Source organism: Hemiscyllium ocellatum, chromosome 12, assembly GCF_020745735.1.
Source record: "Hemiscyllium ocellatum isolate sHemOce1 chromosome 12, sHemOce1.pat.X.cur, whole genome shotgun sequence".
NCBI lineage: Eukaryota > Metazoa > Chordata > Chondrichthyes > Orectolobiformes > Hemiscylliidae > Hemiscyllium > Hemiscyllium ocellatum.
The window spans coordinates 66,530,607-66,555,284 of NC_083412.1; the positions used below are offsets into that span (position 1 = coordinate 66,530,607).

Sequence of the window (24,678 nt, forward strand, 5' to 3'; positions counted from 1 at the left end):
TATTTATGCATGTGTAAATAAAGGGTAACTTGTTGACAGGGCATCGGCCTTCGTGGAGTTATTTCAAGGTACTTTGACAAGCGCCTTTTGCAAGTCCGAATGCAACATGTTGATTGGTTCCCATCTGTCCACTCTGTTTGAGACTTCCTTGAAAAACACTAATAGTCCGACACTCTTTCTTTCCTTTTCATAAAACCAGGCCTGACTCTGCTTGATTAGATTGTGATTTTCCAAATGTTCTGCTATTACCTTAAAAATTGACTTTAATACTTTTCCAACAATAGATGTTAAACTAATTCATCTAAAGTTACTCCGTTTTCAAATAGGGACATCACGTTAGCAGTTTTCTGATGTTCTGGTACTTCTCCAGAATCCAAAGATTTTTGAAAAATTGCAACCAATGGATCCACTACCTCTTTTAGGATCATAGGATGTAAACCATTGGGACCTTGAGCCCCTTTAGTTGTCTAATGTTGCTACTTCATTTCTCTGGTATTCTTTCGTATTAATGGAATGTTTGAAATATCTTCCACTATAAAGACTGATGCAAAATATCTTTTGAACTCCTCTACCATTTATTTCCTTGTTCCCCAGAACCATCTCCTAGAATAATTTTCTAAGGGGCCTATGTTTGCTTTGACCTCTCTCTTTTTGCATAGTTAACAATTGTTAGTTTTTATATTCATTGCTACTTTGTCCTAGTAGTTTGTTTTCTGCCTTTATTGCATTTGTTACTACCAGCCTCTAGGGCTATCATTGACTTTTGTGTCTTTAATGCTTTTTCTTTCAACTTAATACTGTCTTTAATGTTCTTGGTTGGCAGTAGTTGGTTTATCCCTCTCTCAGCAAAAATACATCCCAGTAAGGTGACTAGTTGTGAGTGTAATGAACTGCTTCCTTAAACGCCTACTGCCATTCCTGTTAATCTGTCTGTACAGTTTTCTTTAGCTACCTCTATCCTCATTTCATTGTAATTCCCTTTATTTAACTTACACAGTTGGTTCCAACTCAAGTTTCTCACTTTCAGGCTGAATGTTAAATCAGTCATGATATGATCACCACTTTTACTAGGATCATTTATCAAACCTTTCTTGTTACCTGTTACCAGATCCAAGCTAGCATGCTCCCTGGTTGGCTCCATCTCGCATTTCTCGAGGAATACCCTTTATGAATTTGTTGTTGCAGCTATTCTTTCCAACGTAACTAATCCAATCAACATGAAAATTAAAGTCTCCCACAATTATTGTTTTATTCTTTTTTCATGCTCTCAATTATTTGTTAATTTTGTAGCATTTTCCACAGGGTGGTTAGTGTTTGTGGTCTATACATTGGTAGAAGTAATGCCATCTTTTAGTTGTTTTTTAACCTCTCCCCAAATGGACTTTATCATCCAAGCCCAGATCATCTGTCACAGCTGTCCTCATTTCATCTGTTGTCAGCAGTGCTATGCCATCGCCTCTTCCATCCCTCCTGTCTTATTGAAAGGTTAAATATCCTTGAATGTTAAGTTCCCAGCTTTGATTTCCTTGTAATCATGTTTCTATAATGACTATGGGACAATTTTCATTACTGAGATTGTTACCTTTTTAGTTCTGTGTGTAATTTAGCCCTAAGTTCATATTCCCTCAGCAAAACCTCTTTCCTCTTTCTATCTATATCATTGGTACCTACATGCACTGTGACAACTGGATATTTCCTTTCCATTCCCAAGTCTTTCTGCAGCCCAAGCACCAGGCAGGCAGCACAGTCTTTGGGAATCTCAAACCTGACTACAGAAAAATGTTATTCCCTTGACTATGTTCCCCTGATCACAACTACTTTTTTCTTTGCTTCCCCCTTCTTGAACAGTTCCCTTTATCATGGTGCTATGGTTAGTTTGCTCATCCTCTCTATAGCTTCAATTCTCATCTGCAGATGAAGCAAAAATCACAAACCTGTTAGACACATCCAAGGGCTGAGGATCCTTCAGGGTGGTAAAAACAATGACTGCAGATGCTGGAAACCAGATTCTGGATTAGTGGTGCTGGAAGAACACTGCAGTTCAGGCAGCATCCAAGGAGCAGCGAAATCGACGTTTCAGGCTTTTGCCAAAAGCCTGAAACGTCGATTTCGCTGCTCCTTGGATGCTGCCTGAACTGCAGTGTTCTTCCAGCACCACTAATCCAGAATGAGGATCCTTCAGCACTACCTGCTGGAAACTTCTCTCTGCGTCGCTTGCAGTCTAATCCTTCCATTGCTGTGCACTGACCAAACTTGAGGTGGTCAATCTAAGGCTTTTGACTGCCTCCTGAAACACAATGTCCACATAACTCTTCCCCAAACTATGTTGCAGTGTTCGAAGCTCAGGCTCCAGCTCATCAAATCTGAGTCTAGAGTTCCTCAAGCAGGCAATTTTTATTTTACGAATGTAATTACTGTGAACTACAGTGTGGTTCACTATTTCCCACATCATGCAGGTACAATAAATTGCTTGGCCTATTTCATTTACTTATTTCTTAATTTATTGTTTTAAAAATTCTTACTGATCTTTTGGTTTGTAATCTGTGTAAATATTTCTGCCATTTGCACACAATCTGAAAGTAACCTATCCCAGTAGTCAAATTAGCAGCTATTACTTATCAATAAAACAGTTTTTCTGTGATGTTACTCTTTGACTTGTGCTCTGCCCCCAGCCCTAGGCTTCAGTTCATCCAGTTTTTAAAATAGAAACCTTGCAAACTGAGCTAATAAAAAAAACAAAAAGCACCTCTTGTCCTCTGCACCAAATTTCAATGCTGCTTCCAAAATCCCTGAAGTATTTACTTAGACTATGTTTCACTTGAAATGTGATCTCTCCTTCCTAACTATGTGAAGCATATATTGCTGAGAAGTAGACAGCAAATGGAGCTGGACCCAATACGTGACCTTCCTTGGTGCTGCTAGTGACAGGAAGGGAATTTGATATACAGGAGTACGCCATTCTGTACCTTGGGCCTTTATTTTTGTCATTATCAGATAGTGGCTAATCTAACTGTAATCTCAAATTTGCAGTTCTACTTACCTCTGATAACTGTTCCCTCTTGCTTACTAAGAATCTATGCACTTCTGCCTTAAAATTATTCAAAGACTTTGTTTTCAACACTTTTTTCAGGGAGACTTTTGCCTTCACACTGTTTTACATGGATAATCCCTTAACATTGATCCCTACTTCTAGATCCTTTTGTAAGAGAAAATGTTCTTCCCATATTCATCCTGTCAAGTCCTTTTGAGCTTTTATATAGTTCCATCAAGTCAAGCCACCTCTAACTCCACTAAACTTGAGTGGATGTAAGGCCAGCCTATTCAGCCTTTTCTTATGGAACAACCTGTTCATTCCATGTATTGACAAACCTTCTTTGAACTGTTTCCCATGCAGTTACTTCCTTAAATAATGTGACCAATACTGCACACTACTTCAGATGTGGTTGCACTAATACCCAGTATAACTGAAGTATAACCTGCTTCATTTTGTTGTCCTAGTAATAAATGATAACATTCCATTATCTTTCTTAATGCTTGCTGTGTCTTCTTAACAGCCCCTTGTAATTTATGCACTAGGGCACCCAGATTCTTCTGTAAAGGACATTGGTTAGGCCACTGTTCGAAAATTGCGTGCAATTCTGGTCTCCTTGCTATCGGAAAGATGTTGTGAAACTTGAAAGGGTTCAGAAAAGATTTACAAGGATATTGCCAGGGTTGGAGGATCTGAGCTACAGGGAGAGGCTGAACAGGCTGGGGCTGTTTTCCCTGGAGTGTCAGAGGCTGAGGGGTGACCTTATAGAGGTTTACCAAATTATGAAGGGCATGGATAGGATAAATAGACTCCCTGGCGTCAGGGAGTCCAGAACTAGAGGGCATAGATTTAGGGTGAGAGGGGAAATATAAAAAAGAGACCTAAGGGGCAACTTTTTCACACAGAGAATGGTATGTATATGGAATGAGCTGCCAGAGGAAGTGGTGGAGGCTGATACAATTGCAACATTTAAGAGGCATTTGGATGGATATGGGCCGGGTACTGGCAGGTGGGACTAGATTGGGTTGGGATATCTAGTCGGCATGGATGGATTAGACCGAAGGGTCTGTTTCCATGCTGTACATCTCTGTGACATTGCGATTAGATGTTTATTTTTGCTGCCAAAATGGAAAATTGCACATTTGTCATATTTTTGCCCACTCACTTAATTCTACCTCTAACTTTTATTAACTACTTTTATGTTCTCTTCATGATTTCCTTTTCTATCTTTCGTCATCAGCAAATTTGACAACTACACAAGTGACTTGAGAGATGGAGGCAATCTGTTAAGGTCCCAGAAATGATCCCTGTACAATACCAATTATTATATCTTCTCAACTTGCAGAAGCCATTATGATTTCTATCCTGTTAGCTGAACCATCTTCTGTGTCAATATGTTACCCCATATACCATGAGATTTTACTTTGTTCAATAACCTTTGGATGTGGCACTTTGAGTCAACTATCTTCTTCCCAATGTTCCCTAATCCATGACCCCCTTAGGCTTTAAGGGCTAGGACACAACAGTATTTCAGAAGCTGGAAATTAGAAGTTAAAAGACTGCTTGAAATATTCAGATCTGAAAGCATCTGTGGAGAGGAAAAGTGAGTTAATATTTCAGGTTGCTGGCATTTTGTCAACTGGAAGGTGGCTGTGGTTGGTCGGGCTCAGGAGCCTAAATAGAAACAAAATTTTGCTTTGTCTTTTAATGCACAAAAACTGTATTTTAGTTAAGAAGTCTGCACTGTGTTGCAAAATGCAATGGATGTGTAATGAGTCCTGCAGTGTAATCATTCACAATACCATCTATTGAACTAAGTTGAGGTGTGGGAAGAGCTTTAGGATTTATGGCTTTTGTGGTTTATCTGAAATAAATGATTTGGGTGCTTAAATGCTATTAATAAATGATCTTAAAATAGAATGCAAAAGCTGTTCCAAGATGAGTAACATCAAATTTAATTTCTTCCCCTGTAAATTTTGATTTTAAGTTTTAAAACTGTTGTAAGAGTAGGCAAAAGTAGACATTGGGCCACTTCAAACTGATGCTGGAAGCCTAGTGATGGGAGATAAGGAAATAGCTGGAGAAATTAACAAGTACTTTGCGTCAGTCTTCATAGTGGAAGACATGAGTAATATCCCAGCAATTAAAGAGAGTCAGGGGCTGAGTTGAGTATGGTTGCCATTACAAAAGAGAAAGTGCTAGGAAAGCTAAAAGGTCTTAACATTGATAAATCTCCTGGCTCTGATGGGCTACATGCTAGAGTTCTGAGGGAGGTGGCTGAGGAAATAGCGGAGGCGTTGGTTGAGATCTTTCAAAAGTCACTGGAGTTAGGGAAAGTCCCGGATGATTGGAAGATCACTGTTGTAACCCCCTTGTTCAAGAAAGGATCAAGACAAAAGATGGAAAATTATAGGCCAATTAGCTTAACCTCGGTAAAATTCTAGAATCCATCATTAAGGATGAGGTTTCTAAGTTCTTGGAAGAGCAGGGTCGGATTAGAACAAGTCAACATGGATTTAGTAAAGGGAGGTTGTGCCTGACAAACCTGTTGGAATCCTTTGAAGAGGTGACAAGTAGGTTAGACCAGGGAAACCCAGTGGATGTGGTCTATCTAGACTTCCAAAAGGCCTTTGATAAGGTGCCACACGGGAGGCTGCTGAGCAAGGTGAGGGCCCATGGTGTTCGAGGTGAGCTACTGGTATGGGTTGAGGATTGGCTGTCTGACAGAAGGCAGAGAGTTGGGATAAAAGGTTGTTTTTCGGAATGACAGCCAGTGACAAGCGGTGTTCCACAGGGTTCAGTGTTGGGGCCGCAGCTGTTCACATTATATATTAATGATCTGGATGAAGGGACTGGGGACATTCTAGCGAAGTTTGCCGATGATACGAAGTTAGGTGGACAGGCATGTACTACTGAGGAAGTGTGGAGGTTGCAGAAGGATCTAGACAGTTTGGGAGAGTGGTCTAGGAAATGGCTGATGGAATTCAATGTGAGCAAATGCAAGGTCTTGCACTTTGGAAAAAAGAATACAAGCATGGGCTACTTTCTAAATGGTGAGAAAATTCATAAAGCCAAAGTACAAAGGGATCTGGGAGTGCTAGTGGAGGATTCTCTAAAGGTAAACATGCAGGTTGAGTCCGTGATTAAGAAAGCGAATGCAATGTTGTCATTTATCTCAAGAGGGTTGGAATATAAAAGCACCGTTGTGCTACTGAGACTTTTTATAAAGCTCTGGTTAGGCCCCATTTGGAGTACTGTGTCCAGTTTTGGTCCCCACACCTCAGGAAGGACATACTGGCACTGGAGCGTGTCCAGCGGAGATTCACACGGATGATCCCTGGAATGGTTGGTCTAACAAACAAGGAACGGCTGAGGATCCTGGGATTGTATTCTTTGGAGTTTAGAAGATTAAGGGGAGATCTAATAGAAACTTACAAGCTAATACATGGCTTGGAAAGGGTGGACGATAGGAAATTGTTTCTGTTAGGCGAGGAGACTAGGACCCGTGGACACAGCCTTAGAATTAGAGGGGGTAAATTCAGAACAGAAATGCGGAGACATTTCTTCAGCCAGAGAGTGGTGGGCCTGTAGAATTCATTGCCGCGGAGTGCAGTGGAGGCTGGGATGCTAAATGTCTTCAAGGCAGAGATTGATAAATTCTTGATGTCTCAAGGAATTAAGGGCTATGGGGAGAATGCTGGTAAGTGGAGTTGAAATGCCCATCAGCTATGATTGAATCGGAGTGGACTCGATGGGCCGAATGGCCTTACTTCTAATCCTATGTTTTATGATCTTAAGATTTTGAGTGTTGGAACTTTTAATGTTGCAAATCCTATAAATTTTGTAACTGCTATAAAAATGTAAAATTTCTTACACTCCATCAGAATGAGAATGTATGCTGTTCTGAATATAGTGAAGAGTGAGAAGACATTTTGCATTCATACTGCTTTGTTCTTTTTAGGCTTGGAGAAAGCATTGCTGCCAATAATGCTTATAAACAGCAGAACACTGACCATGTAATGAAAAAAGTTCCAGTCCATCAGCATTCAGCAAGCTTTGTCCGATCAAAATGTTCAAGTACAACCGATGTTGCCAGGTCTAATATCCATGAGTTAATTGATAAATTGCAATTAGGAGTGGAGGTTTGTATTGAATGTTCTTGGACATATAACATATTTGTCATTGTCATTTACCTTTTAATATTGTGCTGAAATCTAGTTGATGCTAACTCTTTATTAGAGGGAGCTGGAGATGCTGTTGAGCCATGATGTATCTCATGTAATCTTTCTGTTTAGTCATGGGATATGGATATCACTGTAAGATCAGCATTTATTACTAGCTCGTAAATGTTGTTGAGAAGAAGTGAGTAACTACCATCTTGAATTGGTGCAGCCTATTTGGAAATAGGAAAGGAACGCCATGATTTTGACCCTCTGATCAAGAAAGAACATTGATATATTTCTGAGTCATGATGAGTTGTGACGTGGCGGACATAGTGTTCCTGTATACCTGCTGTCTTTGCCCTTCTAGCTGGTAGAAAAAAAGTACACAGCACTGTATTTTGTAAATTATATCTTGTAAATAGAGCCATGTTGTGCGTGATGGTGGAGTAAATATTCAAAATGATGTTGGGATGTTAGTCAAGTGGGCTGTTTTATCCTAGATGGAGCCTCTTGACTGTCAGAATTGTGTGGAAAAATTGAAAATGGTTTAATCGTGTTTCTTGAAATTGTGTATACAGTAAACCTTTTATTAACTGGCACCTATGGGAGCAGGAGTGTGCCAATTGATCAAATATTCCAATACATTCACATAATCACTAAAATCACTAAATAATAAAAACATAATACAAGGTGTATACACTTTACTGTTATACTTTACTTACAGTATAGGTCACAAATAATAATGCAGCTTTGCTTTAAATAATACCTATCGACAGAGGGCCTTCTTATTTAGACCCTCAACTGATTTACTCTGATATCATGGCAGCTCACATATTTGAGGAGATATGGACTCAAAATTGAATTAATTGTTGATCTTTGTGTGGTCATTCAATTGAACAAGAGGTGTATTTACATTGAGTTAATTAGTATAAAAGAACTATCATAATTGGACAAATTAATACAATAAACTTCATGGTATCTGAGGTGCATAATTTTGCCAGTTTATCAAATGTGCCTTTAATAAGGTGCTAGTTAAAGCAAAGTTTGTTGTATTGAAAACTGGCCTCAAAGCGTAAGTACTAAACTTATCTGCCATGTGGTTATAATGTAGTACCAAAAACGCAAATTGTTGGTGAAACTCAGCAACATCTGATTGACAAACCAGAGATAAAGTTTCAAGTCTGGTCGCTCTTCATCAGAACTCTCTTATAATTTAAGTTTTGTTGACAGTTGTTTTGTGTAAACTATGGATATTTATAAACTGGTTTGGCTGAGCCAAAAATCTTAAATTTTTTGTGTTTTTTATTTGGCTGAATAAAGGTGAAGGAACAAGTTAAGGATGTGAGATTGTCAGATGTGATGGATGTGTATGAACAGAAACTTTCATCTCTCGCTGTAAGTAACAATTAAAAGTTGGTAATTCTACATGCTACATGTTACAGAAACAGAAATCATGTATTGCACAATGAGGCCTTATTTTAAAAGTTAGAAAACCACTTCTAAAGATCTGAGGATATTTTAAAACTTTCTCTCATTTGTGCAGTTTCTTCTGCAGGATGTTTTCTGACAACAGAAATCCAGATTGTGAAGGGATTGTTGAATTGTTCTTTAGTTTGATGCAGCAGTTGCACTGTAGTAGCAGATAACATCAGTGGCTTATTTTTAGCACTTCAAGACTGAAGTAGTGTCCTTTTTATTGTATAATGTAACATTTTTAAAATCCGCCTAATAACCTATCATTACTCAAATACTAAGGCCCACAAAGCAAGTGTAATGCTAGGGGATTAAGAACCAACAGCAGATGAAAAAATAAATGATTTAAGTGAGTTAAAAACAAATTTATAATGGAATTAATTGTTAAGAAATATAAAGACTAATAACAAGACCTACTGGTATATAAAAAGAAAGTAGCTAAGTGTGGGCCTCTTGCAGGATGCAACTGGGGAATTGATCATGGGGATCGTGGAAATGGCAACTTACTTAAACCAATATTTACATTAATCTTCATGGTTTAGGGCACTATAACACCCCAAAAGTAACAGATAAACAAGGTGCTAATGGGAGAATAGACCTTCTAACAGTCTCTCATAAGCAGGTGGGATTAAACAAAGGCCTTCTGATCCAGAGATAGGGGCACTGCTACTGCCACAAGAACCCTTTTTTATGTTACTTTTATTCCCTTTATCCTCCTCCACTAAATCACACGTGTTTCTGAATCAGTTATCAATTTACACTCAAAGCCCATTGGGGCAGTGCAATGATAACAAATGCACTTAGACATGTATATTTTCAGTTGATATTTTTAAAATGTGACAGTAGATATGTTTAAAATTTTATTCTAAATGTCAGTGGAAATGGATGGTGAACCTCAATTAAATCTATCCCATCCAACCTGCCCTTCCAGTCAGCCAATTAAGCTTAAGAGAAGGTCTCTACAACACATAAAATTTACAGTTGCCGCAGCAAAAAACTGGGAATATGAAGGATTGTGCAGATAAAAATGGCTGAAAGATTATAAATTTAGAACATTAATTGGAGGTAAACTTCATAAGAATGCTTATGGTTGAAAATAAGGTACTAGTGCAGTCTGGCTAAGGGTAGAGAAGGAACATTCAGGAAAAGAATTACTTTCTGTTATTGAGCAACATTGATGAAACAGCTTGGCTTGAACTATTTACAGTTCAACAACCAACTTAAATCAGTTGGCTGAATGGTTAAATAGATAATGAGGCCAGCACGGTGGCTCCGTGTTAGCAATGCTGTCTCTCAGCTCCAGGGACTCTAGTTCGAGTCCAACCTCGGGTGATTATGTGACGTTTGCACATTTTCCCAGTGTCTGCATGGGTTTCCTTCGGGTGTTCTGCTTTCCTCCTGCAGTCCAAATATGTGCAGGTTAGGTGAATAGGCCATGTTAAATTGCCCATAGTGTAGGTTAGGTGCATTAGTCAGTGGTAGATATAGAGGAGGGGAATAGGTCTGGGTGGTTTAATCTTCAGAAGGTCAGTGTGGACTTGTTGGGCCGAATAGCCTGTTTCCTCTTAGTAGGGATTCTAATTCTAACATTAGTCAATCCACTTTACACAAGCCCAAAATTGTGAGGTTTTGCCACCGTTATGTAATATCTCAATTTGTTTTTTCTGATTTATGGGTGAAATTGCTCAAAATGTATCTATTTTTGAAGTGAGACCGCTTCTTTCCTATTTGAAACTGATGGTTGAAAGATATGAAATAGAAGGGAAGCAATTTCCTTTTTTCATTTTCAATTCCCTCCTGCTTATGAGACTGTTAGGTCTAGTCTCCCATTAGCACCCTTGTTTATCTGTTACTTTTAGGGTGTTATAGTCCCTAAACCATGAAGAATGAGGTAAATATAGGTTTAAATAAGTTGCCATTTTTCTATTCCCCATTGCAGTGCAACATACTTATTTTGGGGGATAATTTTGGACATGGTTGCCTACAGTTTATCTGTAATTTATTTTCTTTTGTGTTGCTTGCACTTGGAGATTGGAGGATGCATCAAAGGCCACTTGTGTCTCCTGTTTCTATAACATTATAAAGTGATAACGTTCATGTTGAAGTGGCTGTTCCATTATTTATTCATTTGCATTCCTCCCTTCACTGTGATTGGGCATGACAACAGAGTGCATATATGCATTTGATTTACAGATTTTAGAACACTGCAGACTTTTTTTTTCCCTGAAATGTGTTTCAATATTTACAATGTTTAGCATGAGTGTAATTTAAGATCAAACTTTTATTTTGCTTAGTCCAAAGAAAATCGTTTACAGGACTTATTGGAAGCCAAGGCATTGGCCCTAGCACAGGCGGATCGTTTGATTGCCCAGTACCGCTGTCAGAGAGCCCATGCAGAAGCCGAGGTATTTTGAATTCAGTTTTTTTCATCTGTTCTCTTAAATTGCACAATTCGGATTTGTTCATTGTAAAAGTTTTGTCAAAAGTAGACTAATTCTCGAGCTTGCAATTTTTCTAGTTTAATGAATTTATGAAGTATAGCAAGATAAGGCACAGATTGGTGGTTTAGCTATGCTAATAGCTATGAAATGGAAAGTAAAAAGGTAATCAAATAGATGTTAGTACTATAGAAATCTCTAATGTCTGAAGTTCTTTTATTCTATGGAAATGAACAACAACGATCAATCATTAAATATTTTTATAAATATTTTATAGTTAATTAATTATATAATATTTAGTCTGAATTATTACATATCATGAATTATTGTTGTAGGCACGACAGTTAGCTTCACTTCTAATGGATGCAGAGAGAAAAAATGAAGAACTTGATGGAGTACTGAAGACCCAACTGTTGGAATCTGACCGTGCCAAGGCTGATATTGAAGAACTTTATCAGCATAATTGTAAATTGCAGGCTATTTCTGAAGAGCATGAGTCTTTAAAGGTTACCTCTAAAGGTCTTGCTCAAAAGTAAGGTTTAGTGATTTCTGATATTGTTTCGTGCAGTAATCCTTAGCTGCCTTCGGTGTAGATGTAATAAGCCAAATGATTTGCAATATAATAATTCTGTGAAATGAATTACAGCAGTAGCATCCGTGTTCATAGACAACAATTAATCTGCTCTTTTATGGTAGCACAGAACATTAGCACAAATGAGTTTTTATTGTATTTAACGAAAGTCATAGAGTCCAAGAATTCAATACAAGGGTTCTTCAAAGTAATATCCTAGGTCCAGCTGCATCAAGGACCTCTCTCCATCAAGGACCTCTCTCCATCATGAGGTCAGAACTGGCGATGTTGCTGATGAATGCACCCTTGCGACTCCTCAGGTACTGAAGCTGTTTGTGTCCAAATGCAGCAAGACCTGGACAACATCCTGGCTTTGACTGTTAACCGCTCATAACTGATTTTTACCACTCAAATGTAATACAATGACTATCTGCAACAGGAGAAAACCCCAAGCCATCTCCCTATAATATTCAGTGGCATTACAATCACTGAACCCCTCCACTTTAAGTGTTCCGTGGATTATAATTGAACAGAAGCTGAATTGAACCAGCCATATATATCCTGAGTGCAACAATTGAAATTCTGTGGTGTGTAACTCGGTTTCATCTGCGAGGCTCAAGTCAGGAGTGTGATGAATACCCCTTATTTACATGGATGGGTGCAGCTCCAACAGCATTCCCTTCACCATTGATTCAGTGGCACCTGTGTATACCATTCAACATGTGCTGCAACTCACCAAATTTCCTTTGATAGCACCTACTAATCCCATGACCTTCACCACCTAGTAGGTGAAAGGCAACAGGTGCATGGGAGCACCACCACCTGCAAGATCCACTCCAGGCCTCACACCATCCTAACTTGCAATTATATCACCATTCTTTCACTTTATCAAAATCCTGCAAAAGCCTTCATGGTAGCACTTCCGGTGTTTTTATGCCCCAAGGATTGTAGCAGTTTAAGAGACCAGTTGAACCACATCTCCTTTTGAAGGAAATTAGGGATCTCCAATAAATGCTGGCTGAGCTGACAAGCTGACATAGTCCACATCCCATAAACAAATAAAAATAAATACACTTCAGTAACTCTAATTATGCCTAACAAGGTGTATTTTTCACTGAATAACTTCTTGAAAATATGTACCATAAATCCAGTTCCAGATTTGTATGTTTACATAAATTTCATTTTAGTCTTGAGACAGTCGAAAGGCAACTTGAAGAACTACAGACTGAACACAATTCCTTAAGTAAACAAAGTGAATTGCTCAAAAAGCACATTGATACCCTTAAACAACAAAATGATAGGTAAGTCCATATTCTTACCTTTTGAGATCTACTCACAGTTCTGAATTCAGTAACAATGGCTTTAAGTCATGCATTTATCAAATGTTTTTTTTAATTAGGAAAACCACAAAACAGCTTGTCATTTCATTTTTTTTGAATCTTAGATGCCTTGCTCAATTGGCAGAGATGGAAGCGCAGAAAAACGATTTGTGCATTCAGTTAAAGGAAAAGGATGCTAAATTATTGGGTACGTCTTTTGGTACATCTGTTATTAATGATAGTGTTGTCTCTATTCATTGTTTGAACAGAAACATTGAATTGTGCAAATATGCTTGAAGTGGCTGATCTCAGGAGTACAATGTAATTAGCCTCATTTATGATGTAGTTCAGCTGAAGAGGGTACTGCAGATGCTGGAGATCAGAGTCAAGATTAGAGTGGTGCTGGAAAAGCACAGCAGGTCAGGCAGCATCTGAGGAGCAAGAAAATTGACATTCGGGCAAAAGCTCTTCATCAGGAATGAGGCTGGGAGCCTTGTGGGTGGAGAGATAAATGGATGGGGGGTGGGGCTGGGGAGAAGGTAGCTGAGAGTGCAATAGGTGGATGAAGGTGTTAGGTCAGAGTGGAGGGTGAAACGGATAGGTGGGAAAGAAGATTGACAGGTGGGACAGGTCATGAGAACAGTGCTGAGCTGGAAGATTGGAACTGAGGTAAGGTGGAGGGAGGGGAAATGAGGAAAATGGTGAAGTCCACATTGATGCCATGGGGTTGAAGGGTCCCAGAATGGAAAATGAGGTGTCCTACTTCCGGCATCATGTGGTGAAGGAGTGGCAGTAGGGGGGGCTCAGGACCTGTATGCCCTCAGCAGAGTGAGAGGGGGAGTTGCAATGTTAGGCCTAGGGGTGGTTGGGTTAATTGGTGTGGGTGTCCTGGAGATATTCTCTGAAGTGCTCATCGAGAAGGCATTCGGTCTCCCCAGTGTAGAAAGCAACAGATACAACAAATGTTGTGTGGAAGTGCAGGTAAAACTATGGTGGATGTGGAAGGCTCTTCTGGGGCCTTGGACTAAGGTGAGGGGGGAGGTTGTGGGTGCAGGTTTTACAATTCCTGCGGTGGCAGGGGAGAGTGCCAGGTTGGGAGGGTGGGTTGTTGGGGGCATGGACATAACCAGGTAGTCACGGAGGGAACGGTCTTTGCGGAAAGGGGTGGAGAGGGAAACATATCTCTGGTGGTGGAGGAAATGTCAAACCGGTGTAAAGGAGTAACCATGGGCACCCGTATGGACCCCAGCTATGCCTCTCTCCTTTATTGGCTACGTAGAACAGTCCATCTTCCGTAATTACACCAGCACCACTCCCCACCTCTTCCTCCGCTTCGGTGCCACCTCGTGCTCCCGCAAGGAGGTTGAGCAGTTCATCAACTTCACCAACACGTTCCGCCCCAACCTTAAATTCACCTGGACCATCTTTGACACCTCTCTCCACCCTGGTCCTCACTTTCCACCCTACCAACCTTTGCATTAACCACATCATCTGCTGACATTTCCGCCACCTCCAAGTGGACCCCACCACCTGAGATATATTTCCCTCCCCACTGCTTTCCACAAAGACCGTTCCCTCCGTGACTACCTGATCAAGTCCACACCCCTACCCTCAACAACCCACCCTCCCATCCTGGCACCATCCTCTGCCACTGCAGGAATTTCAAAACCTGCGACCACACCTCCTCCCTCACCACCTTCCAAGGCCCCAAGGGAGCCTTCCACATCCATCAAAGTTTCACCTGCACATCCACCAATGTCATCTATTGTATCCGTTGCTCCCGATGCGTGGGGGAAACTGGACGCCTCCTTGCAGAGCACTTCAGGGAACATTTCTGGGACACCTATACCAATCATCCCCACCGCCCTGTGGCCCAACGTTTTAACTCCCCCTCCCACTCTGCCGAGGACATGCAGGTCCTGAACCTCTTCCACTGCGAGTCCCTCGCCACCTGACGCCTGGAGGAAGAACGCCTCATCTTCTGCCTCTGAACACTTCAACCCCAGGGCATCAAAGTGGACTTCACCAGTTTCTTCATTTCCCTTCCCCCAATTCCATTCTTCCAGCTCAGTACTGTCCTCATGACTTGTCCTAACTGCCAATCTCCCTTCTCACCTTATCCGTTCCATCTCTCTTGTTCTCACGTGATCTGCCATTATGCTCAATCCATTTTTAACTAACAATAGTCTCCATTAACAGTTATTCTTCTAGTCTGATGATTATCCACTGCTTTGTCTATCCAACTGTTCTTGTCTCTCTTTGGGCTCCATCTCCACATAGCATTTACTCCTTACTCCCTCCCTCATTTTATAAGGATGTTGCCAGGGTTAAAGGATTTGAGCTATAGGGAGAGGTTGAATAGGCTGGGGCTGTTTTCCCTGGAGCATTGGAGGCTGAGGGTTGATCTAATAGAGGTTTATAAAATCATGAGGGGCATGGATGGGATCAACAGACAAGATCTTTTCCCTGGGATGGGGGAGTGCAGAACTAGAGGGCATAGGTTTCGGATGAAAGAAGAAAGATATAAAAGAGACCTAACGGCAACTTTTTCCAGCAGAGGGTGGTATTTATATGGAATGAGCTGCCAGAGAAAGTGGTGGAGGCTAGTACAATTGCAGCATTTAAAAAGCATCTGGATGGGTACATGAATAGGAAAGGTTTGGAGGGAATTGGGTCGTGTGCTGGTAGGTGGGACTAGATTGGATTGGGATATCCGGTCAGCATGGGCGAGTTGGACCGAAGGGTCTGTTTTCAAACTGTACATCTCTACGACTCAAACGACATCCTACCCAGGCAGACTCTTTCATTATTGAAAAGAAAACCCTTTACATTAGTTGAAACCTATTCATTCTTTTGAATGGGCATTTAAAGAGCATTTCAAGATTATCCCCCCTGAGCAAACTATTGCTGTGTGCCTTTAGAGTCAACCACTTATGACTAGTGATTTGACGCTCAGACCCACAAATTTTGGGACATCCTGCACTTTATCCTTTTGCCTTCAAGAATAGCCACTGGCCAGGGTTTTATTTTACAATGCCAATCTGTGGAGAGATACTCTTTTCTGTCTCGTTTCCTGAAGAGCATAAGCGTGTTTTGGGGCTATATATATGGATAAACGTTTATACATTTGTTTTACAAGTTCACATTGAGCACAATTTAGCACATTGGCAAGTCTGGATGGCTGTGGACATAGTTGCATGATTCAATGCTAGCTTAAACAATTCTGACTAACATCCAAGAATAGCTTTTCTTATTCATTCATGGGATGTGGGCATGTCGGCTGGGCTAGCATTTGTTGCCAGTCCCTAGTTAACCTTGAGAGGTGGTGATGAGTTGGCACCTTCAATTGCTTTAGTCTATTTGATTTAACTAGATAGAAGCTGAAAATGTGTTGCTGGTTAAAGCACAGCAGGTTAGGCAGCATCCAAGGAACAGGAAATTCGATGTTTCAGGCACAAGCCCTCCATCAGGAATGAGGAGAGTGTGCCAGGCAGGCTAAGATAAAAGGTAGGGAGGAGGGACTTGGGGGAGGGGCGATGGAGATGTGATAGGTGGAAGGAGGTCAAGGTGAGGGTGATAGGCCGGAGTGGGGGGGGGGCGGAGAGGTCAGGAAGAAGATTGCAGGTTAGGAGGGCGGTGCTGAGTTGAGGGAACCGACTGAGACAAGGTGGGGGGAGGGGAAATGAGGAAACTGGAGAAATCGGAGTTCATTCCTTGTGGTTGGAGGGTTCCCAGGCAGAAGATGAGGCGCTCCTCCTCCAGCTGTCGTGTTGTTATGTTCTGCCGGTGGAGGAGTCCAAGGACCTGCATGTCCTCGGTGGAGTGGGAGGGAGAGTTAAAATGTTGAGCCACGGGGTGGTTGGGTTGGTTGGTCCGGGTGTCCCAGAGGTTTTCTCTGAAGCGTTCTGCAAGTAAGCGGCTCGTCTCCCCAATATAGAGGAGGCCACGTCGGGTGCAGCGGATGCAATAGATGATGTGTGTGGAGGTACAGGTGAACTTGTGGCGGATATGGAAGGATCCCTTGGGGCCTTGGAGGGAAGTGAGGGAGGAGGTGTGGGCGCAAGTTTTACATTTCCTGCGGTTGCAGGGGAAGGTGCCGGGAGTGGAGGTTGGGTTGGTGGGGGGTGTGGACCTGACGAGGGAGTCAAGAAGGGAGTGGTCTTTGCGGAACGCGGGGAGGGGAGGGAAATATATCCCTGGTGGTGGGGTCCGTTTGGAGGTGGCGGAAATGACGGCGGATGATACGCTGTATGCGGAGGTTGGTGGTGTGGTAGGTGAGAACCAGTGGGGTTCTGTCTTGGTGGCGGTTGGAGGAGCGGGGCTCAAGGGCGGAGGAGCGGGAAGTGGAGGAGATGCGGTGGAGGGCATCGTCGATCACGTCTGGGGGAATCTGCGGTTCTTGAAGAAGGAGGCCATCTGGGCTGTGCGGTGTTGGAACTGGTCCTCCTGGGAGCAGATGCGGCGGAGACGAAGGAATTGGGAATATGGGATGGAGTTTTTACAGGGGGCAGGGTGGGACGAGGTGTAGTCCAGGTAGCTGTGGGAGTCAGTCGGTTTATAGTAGATGTCTGTGTTGAGTCGGTCGCCCGAGATAGAAATGGAAAGGTCTAGGAAGGGGAGGGAGGAGTCTGAGACAGTCCAGGTGAATTTGAGGTCGGGATGGAAGGTGTTAGTAAAGTTGATGAACTGTTCAACCTCCTCGTGGGAGCACGAGGCAGCGCCGATTCAGTCATCGATGTAGCGGAGGAAAATGTGGGGGGTGGTGCCAGTGTAGTTGCGGAAGATGGACTGTTCCACATATCCTACGAAGAGACAGGCATAGCTGGGGCCCATGCGGGTGCCCATGGCAACTCCTTTTAGTTTGGAGGAAGTGGGAGGATTGAAAAGAGAAGTTATTCAGGGTGAGGACCAGTTCAGTCAGTCGAAGGAGGGTGTCAGTGGAAGGGTACTGGTTGGTGCGGCGGGAAAGGAAGAAGCGGAGGGCTTTAGCGGGAAAGTAAGAAGCGGAGACGGGCCGCTTACTTGCAGAACGCTTCAGAGAACACCTCTAGGACGCCCGGACCAACCAACCCAACCACCCCGTGGCTCAACACTTTAACTCTCCCTCCCACTCCACCGAGGACATGCAGGTCCTTGGACTCCTCCACCAGCAGAACATAACAACACGACGGCTGGAGGAGGAGCGCCTCATCTTCCGCCTGGGAACCCTCCAACCACAAGGAATGAACTCCGATTTCTCCAGTTTCCTCATTTCCCCTCCCCCCACCTTGTCTCAGTCGGTTCCCTCAACTCAGCACCGCCCTCCTAACCTGCAATCTTCTTCCTGACCTCTCCGCCCCCACCCCACTCCGGCCTATCACCCTCACCTTGACCTCCTTCCACCTATCACATCTCCATCGCCCCTCCTCCCTACCTTTTATCTTAGCCTGCCTGGCACACTCTCCTCATTCCTGATGAAGGGCTTGTGCCCAAAACGTCGAATTTCCTGTTCCTTGGATGCTGCCTAACCTGCTGTGCTTTAACCAGCAACACATTTTCAGCTGTGATCTCCAGCATCTGCAGACCTCATTTTTTACCCGAAGATTTTAACTAGATAGAACCCTAATGCTGCTGGGTAATTGGAGAAATTGTTCATGGAGAGACTGAGTGGACTAGAGGATAGAATAGTATTGGGGTACTAATATTGAATTAAGAAACAACCATTTATGAATGCATAGCTTTAGGAAAGAAGACACCATTAAAGAGGAGTTCAAATATAAGGTTCCATTTAATCATTTCTTCAATTTGCATCCTGATGGAAAGGAAAATCTCAAGCACTGGGTTAATTCAGCACCTTGTTATAGGAGAAACTGCTTCACAGTGGGAGAATGGCATCAAATACAAAAAAGCGCAATTGATTATAATATTTGCACTCTGCATATTAATTTCAAACACTAACTCATTTTTCCTATGATTGACAGGTTTGGAACAAAAGCTCAAGGTACAGCAAGAAAAAACAAAGATATCGGAGAAGGAAAAAGAGAATCTAGAAGAAGCTATTGGCGTTCTCCAAAAGGAGCTTAGCAAGACAGAGGTAGCCAGGAAAGAACTCAGTATTAAGGTAATTGATATCTTTAGAATAGTTATTCAGTCTGCCTTTCAGACGATTAGAGAATTGCATGTAATGATCATGATTACTGGTTTGGACATAGTCAAACGACCCCAAGTTATAGTTCAACAAATTTATTTGAAAGTGCTGCTCCTTAGTCAGATGAAGTGGACTTCTGACTTTGTCCACCCCAGTTCAACACTGGCATCTCCACATCGTAACTAATTTGGAGTTATTGTATGATTCTGGAGAATACAGAGTTATTCCAATGATGTCTGACTATTTGATATTGGAAGTAAACTTCTGATCACGGGATACATCTCCATTTGCAGGCGAGACCAGTATAGCAGAGTCTAGCCTGAGAGAATATCAAGCTGCTTTACTGCTTTGTAACTGAAATCTAATTAGGGATGCAAAATGGCTGCTTTGAACAATGGTATATCCAAAAAGAGGAGAACATATCCTAACCACTGCCTTGAACACAGCTGGAATAATTTGATAAGCTCTGTTTCAACTCTTTTGGATAGCTGTCTCTTTCCAAGTTTGAGCACGTACCCTAATTTTATGTAAATTAACACTCATACTTAACAGCTTTAATAATGGTTGAATGAAATTGAGAAATCTCCTTTAAAGAATGTGTCCTTCTAAAAGTACTATGTTGCTTGAGAAATGGCAGATGATGTTTGAATGCCCTTGTCCTTCCAAATGATAGCGTTTGGAAGAAGACAACAGAAACTTTGGGGAAGTTTCTACAGTTGTTGTGGTTCTGCTCGCCGAGCTGGAAGTTTTTGCTGCAAACGTTTCGTTCCCTGGCTAGGGAACATCATCAGTGCTGTTGGAGCCTCGTGTGAAGCGCTGCTTTGATGTTTCTTCCGGTATTTATATTGGTTTGTTCTTGCCGCTTCCGGGTGTCAGTTTCAGCTGCAGTGATTTGTATGTGGGGTCCAGGTCGATGTGTCTGTTGATGGATGTTCTTGCCGTTTCCGGGTGTCAGTTTCAGCTGTAGTGGTTTGTATATGGTGTCCAGGTCAATGTGTCTGTTGATGGAGTTTGGGGATGAATGCCATGCTTCTAGGAATTCTCTGGCTGTTCTCTGTCTGGCTTGTCCTATGATAGTGGTGTTTTCCCAGTCAAATTCATGTTGCTGGTTGTCTGAGTGTATGGCTACTAGAGATAGCTGGTGCGTGTTTTATATGGTCTCCACTGCTGTCACTATGCATCTGTGTCGGAGGGAATGGGTCTTGAAGCTTGTGTATAGGGTGTCCATCAAGAAGGTCACTTTGTCTAAGATGGTCTTGAGCTTCTTCATAGAATCTCGAGTGTGAAAGCAGGCCATTCAGTCTGTCGAATCCATACCAATCCTCCAAAAAGAATCCCATTCAGAACGAATTGATTTCACTTAATTACTATTTAGCTTTCTGGAAAAGAAATACATTTCTAACATTTTGCATATAGTCAAGCATTCTCTGTTGAACTTACTTTAAAACCAAAACACTACAAGACATTGCGCAATGTTTCATTCTGTTTTCAGTTTGTAGTAATATTCTGAAACTCATGACTAATTTGAATACATTTATTGGTTTGGAATTTCTGCTGGGTTACACTTTTTTTTTTCCCCAATGCAATTGAACAAACATGCAAAAGATCAAGGAATTTCAAATGCATTTGCTGAGGTATGACGTTTAAGAGCAAAGATGCTGGAACTATATAAAATGTTGATTAGACTACAGCTAGAGTATTATGTGTAGTTCGTTCTGGGGTCTGCATTATAGTGATTGCATTGAAAAGGCTGCAGAGAAGATTTACCAGGATTGTTTTTTACATCCAGTATGAGGGTGTTGCTGCTAGGCCAGCATTTATTGCCAATCCCAAATTGCCCAGAGGGCAGTTAAGAATCAACCATATTACTGTGGCTCTGGAGTTACATGTAGGCCAGACCAGATAAGGATGGCAGTTTCCTTCCCTAAAAGAAGTTAGTGAACCAGATGGATTTTTCTGACAATGAACTCATGGTCATTATTAGACTCTTGATTCCAGAATTTTATTGAATTCAAATTCCACCATCTGCCACGGAGGGATTCGAACCTGGGTCCAAGAATATTATCTGGTTCTCTGGGTTAATGTCCAGCAAAAGTACCACTAGTCCATTGCCTCCCCATATGTTGCGTGGGTTGGAGATTTTTATTGTGAAGAAAGATTGGACAGACTGTGCTTGTTTTCCTTGGAGCAGAGGAGACTGCGGGGTGACATGATTGAGATTTATGAAATTAGAAGCAAAAATGGTAGACAGGAAAAAACATTCCCTCTTGGTGGAGGGATTGATGATTGAAGGACTAAATTTAAGGCATCAGGCAGAAGGTTTAGAAGAGATGGGAGGAGATGTCTTTTTTTTCCCATGAAGAGGGTGGTGGGAACTGGGAACTCACTGTCTGCAAAGGCTGTAAAAGTAGCAACTCTCATAACATTTAAGAAATATTTAGATGTACACTTGCAATGCCAAGGCATTCGAGGCTATGGAATGAGATGGGATTAGTATAGTTATGTACTTGCTTTTGATGGGTGCAGATTTGATGGGCTGAAAAATATTTTATGTAGAACTTTATGACTGGAATTCCAATGCGTATAGAGTTCTATAGTTCACAAAGCTATGTAGCAGATAAAAGTAATCATTATTGATAGTTTCTGTCCATTTCTTCTTTGGGCCTTAGGGCAGACTCTTAAATTTTTTTTATTTCTATTTTTATTTACAAGGCTGGTCATAACTTTCAAATACGAAAAGCAGTGTTTAACTAAGAAAGTCTCCTGTGCATCAGTGAAACTCCTGAATAATCTTTTGTTTTATTTATAGTCATATCCGTTGGACCAGACCAATTTCTGTTGTCAACCCATTTTTGGCTGTGAGAATAAAACTGCAACAGGTTACTACATTACTTTAAAAAAAATCCTTGACACATTTCTTACCAAACAAAATTCCAAAGCTTTGTCTGGTTCATGGCAGATTTTACATTTGGCAACGAGCAAATGAACATGAACGGACAGTTAAATAAACAAAAATTGCTTCCAGAAACTAGTGTAATTCTGAGCTCAACTTGCACTTTGGGTGCTGATATGTCTAAAGCACCAAGTCTAAATAAGGGACTTGTTGAAAGTATTAAAGTTGTTCAGTTTAATGAAATTGAATGCAAGAGTTTGATGTAAAGGTACTTTTGAGCTTAACAATTTCTATTTATTTGAAACTATTTTCTGTTATCGTTCGCCATTCCTATCCCCCACCCCCACCAGTTAGTTTTGTTTCACATGAATAAACTGTGTTCTACAGATCTGTCTATTATAATAAATGTTAACTTTGTGTCTCGCCCTGCAGTTGTCAACTCTGGAAGTGCAGAAATCCCAGGTAGAAACACAATTGCAACAAAAAGAAGCCCTTGTCCAAGCCCAGCAGGATGAACTCAACAAGCACTCTCAAATGATAGCAATGATTCATAGTCTGAGCAGTAGCAAACTACAATCAAATACAGTAAATCTCAGTCTCTAGCAATGTTTCTTCTCATTTTTAATGCTGAGAGAAATGGCTAATGTTTGCTTGCAGTCCTTGTATCTGATGCATTTAATATTCACCCTATAGGATTAAAATTGTAATTTACTTTTAAGAAAGAATTTGTAACCATTTATATTTAAAAAGAGTTTGCTTCAGATTTGAGCGTTTCAAGTTGCTACTTGTTTTGAATTGTACTGTTTTAAGCACAATTGGTAACAAGGACTTGGCAAACCAGGAAATTGCAGTCTTTAAATATGATGTGAAGATTCTAAACTGTATTTTTGACTGCATTATTATGTCAGCCTCTGGTCATAATCTGACTGACTGTGTAAATAGTTCAAGACAAAATTTGTGCTATTTGGCTAGTACTGTTTCTTTTGGTTAGATATGACTTCAGAATCAGAAATTATCTGTTTCATATTTGGGCAAGTTTATGCTAGAATTCTCTAGTTATATTAATACCAGGCTTGAATTAGTTTTTCAGTGTACTGTCCTGGATTCTGATGCCAAATGCTATATTATTGCAGAAGCAATCCATTTTATCTTAATTGCTAAGAATATCTTAATTGTACTATTTAGCAGTCTGTGCACGATGCAAATGTATGGAAATTTTATATGTTTTTCAATGTTTTTATAAATTTCCTTGATTAAATTGGGAAAGCACTGCTTTGAATTTAAGAAAGATTACCTTACTTATTTTGTATTAAAATAATCAACATTATTTTACTAAAAGTACATAAAATAATTGGACTTGCACATTTCTATCACCTGTTTGATTCCTGCTCGCTTTTGTAATGAATTTTGATACTGTCATGAACCTGTCATTTTTAGATGTACTGTCTCCTTTTCAGTGGTTGTGTACAGCCATATAGTTGTTAATCTTTAGTTTTCTTCCTTTCCCCACAGAGAAAGTAACATTTTTTTAAAAATAAAAATGTACTTGAAATTAAATGCAAACTATAATTCATACCAAACTTCAGTGTTGGAATTCTTTTTCTTCCTTAGAAGACTGATCCAGGAAAAGCTGTTGTTATTGTTCTAATGCATTGTCATTGCAATTAATGCATTTATTGACTGCACTTTCTGAAATTCCCATCTGGTCATCCATTACTTCCACCCTCAATCATCCTTATGTAATTTTGCACCTTTCTCTGAAACACCAACCTGCAGGTGTATGCATGCCACTGTAGTCACTCAACTACAATCTTTCCTCATTGTGGGAAATAAGAGCAGAAGAAGCAAGGATGGCATTCAAGTTATTTTGCACCTTGGCACAACAGAAGAGAAGAGGCATTGGAGTTTGATAGTTTTGACTGCATGCCCATTGAAATAGTGAGGTAAAGAATGTCAGATTGTGTTTTATACATAACTTGTCTTTCCAGTACTCATTCCTTTTTTTTCCCCATACAGCCTTCAGGCAAGCAGCATCACTTTTTTTGGAGGTCTCAGAGGTGTAATCCTCCAATGATCAAAGTTCTTTTTAAAAACATAGATTTTTGTTTTAAAGTTAAGAATTTCTGGTATGATCCATATGATATGAACCCAGGCCTCTGGTCCAGAGATAGGACATTTATGGGTGGCACAGTGGTTAGCACTGCTGCCTCATAGCGCCAGAGACCCAGGTTCAATTCCCACCTCAGGCGACTCTGTGTGGAATTTGCACATTCTCCCCGTGTCTGCGTGGGTTTCCTCCGGGTGCTCCAGTTTCCACCCACAGTCCAAAAAATGTGCAGGTTAGGTGAATTGGCCATGCTAAATTGCCCGTAGTGTTAGGTGAAGGGGTAAATGTAGGGGAATGAGTCTGGGCGAGTCAATGTGGACGTGTTGGGCCAAAGGGCCTGTTTCCACACTAAGTAATCTAATCTACTGTACCACAATACCTTACTCTTTTTAGGGTGGCAGGGGACTGAGAACAGAAGAGAAAACAAGTAGGCAGCATGGTGGAGACTAAGAACTATGAAGGTAACATTAATAAAGGGAAGAATAGGCAGAGAGCAGGTGAGTGCAAAAGAAGTGGTGGCCTGAAATGCATCTACTTCACAGGAGGCTCCCAATTA

General features: G+C 41.1%; 1 protein-coding gene across 3 annotated transcripts in view; it reads left to right on the forward strand.

Annotated features, from left to right (window-relative positions):
- Nucleotides 1-23,569, forward strand: part of cip2a (cellular inhibitor of PP2A) — a 69,912-nt gene extending 46,343 nt beyond the window's left edge. For all 3 annotated transcript variants that reach the window (XM_060833623.1, XM_060833624.1, XM_060833625.1), the window contains 8 exons: nt 6,993-7,173; nt 8,515-8,589; nt 10,962-11,072; nt 11,441-11,637; nt 12,864-12,977; nt 13,121-13,203; nt 18,956-19,095; nt 22,448-23,569. In XM_060833623.1, coding sequence (XP_060689606.1) covers nt 6,993-7,173; nt 8,515-8,589; nt 10,962-11,072; nt 11,441-11,637; nt 12,864-12,977; nt 13,121-13,203; nt 18,956-19,095; nt 22,448-22,618 — 1,072 coding nt within the window. In that variant the 3' untranslated portion in view covers nt 22,619-23,569. The remainder of the gene's footprint in view (nt 1-6,992; nt 7,174-8,514; nt 8,590-10,961; nt 11,073-11,440; nt 11,638-12,863; nt 12,978-13,120; nt 13,204-18,955; nt 19,096-22,447) is intronic.
- Nucleotides 23,570-24,678: the final 1,109 nt, after the last annotated feature.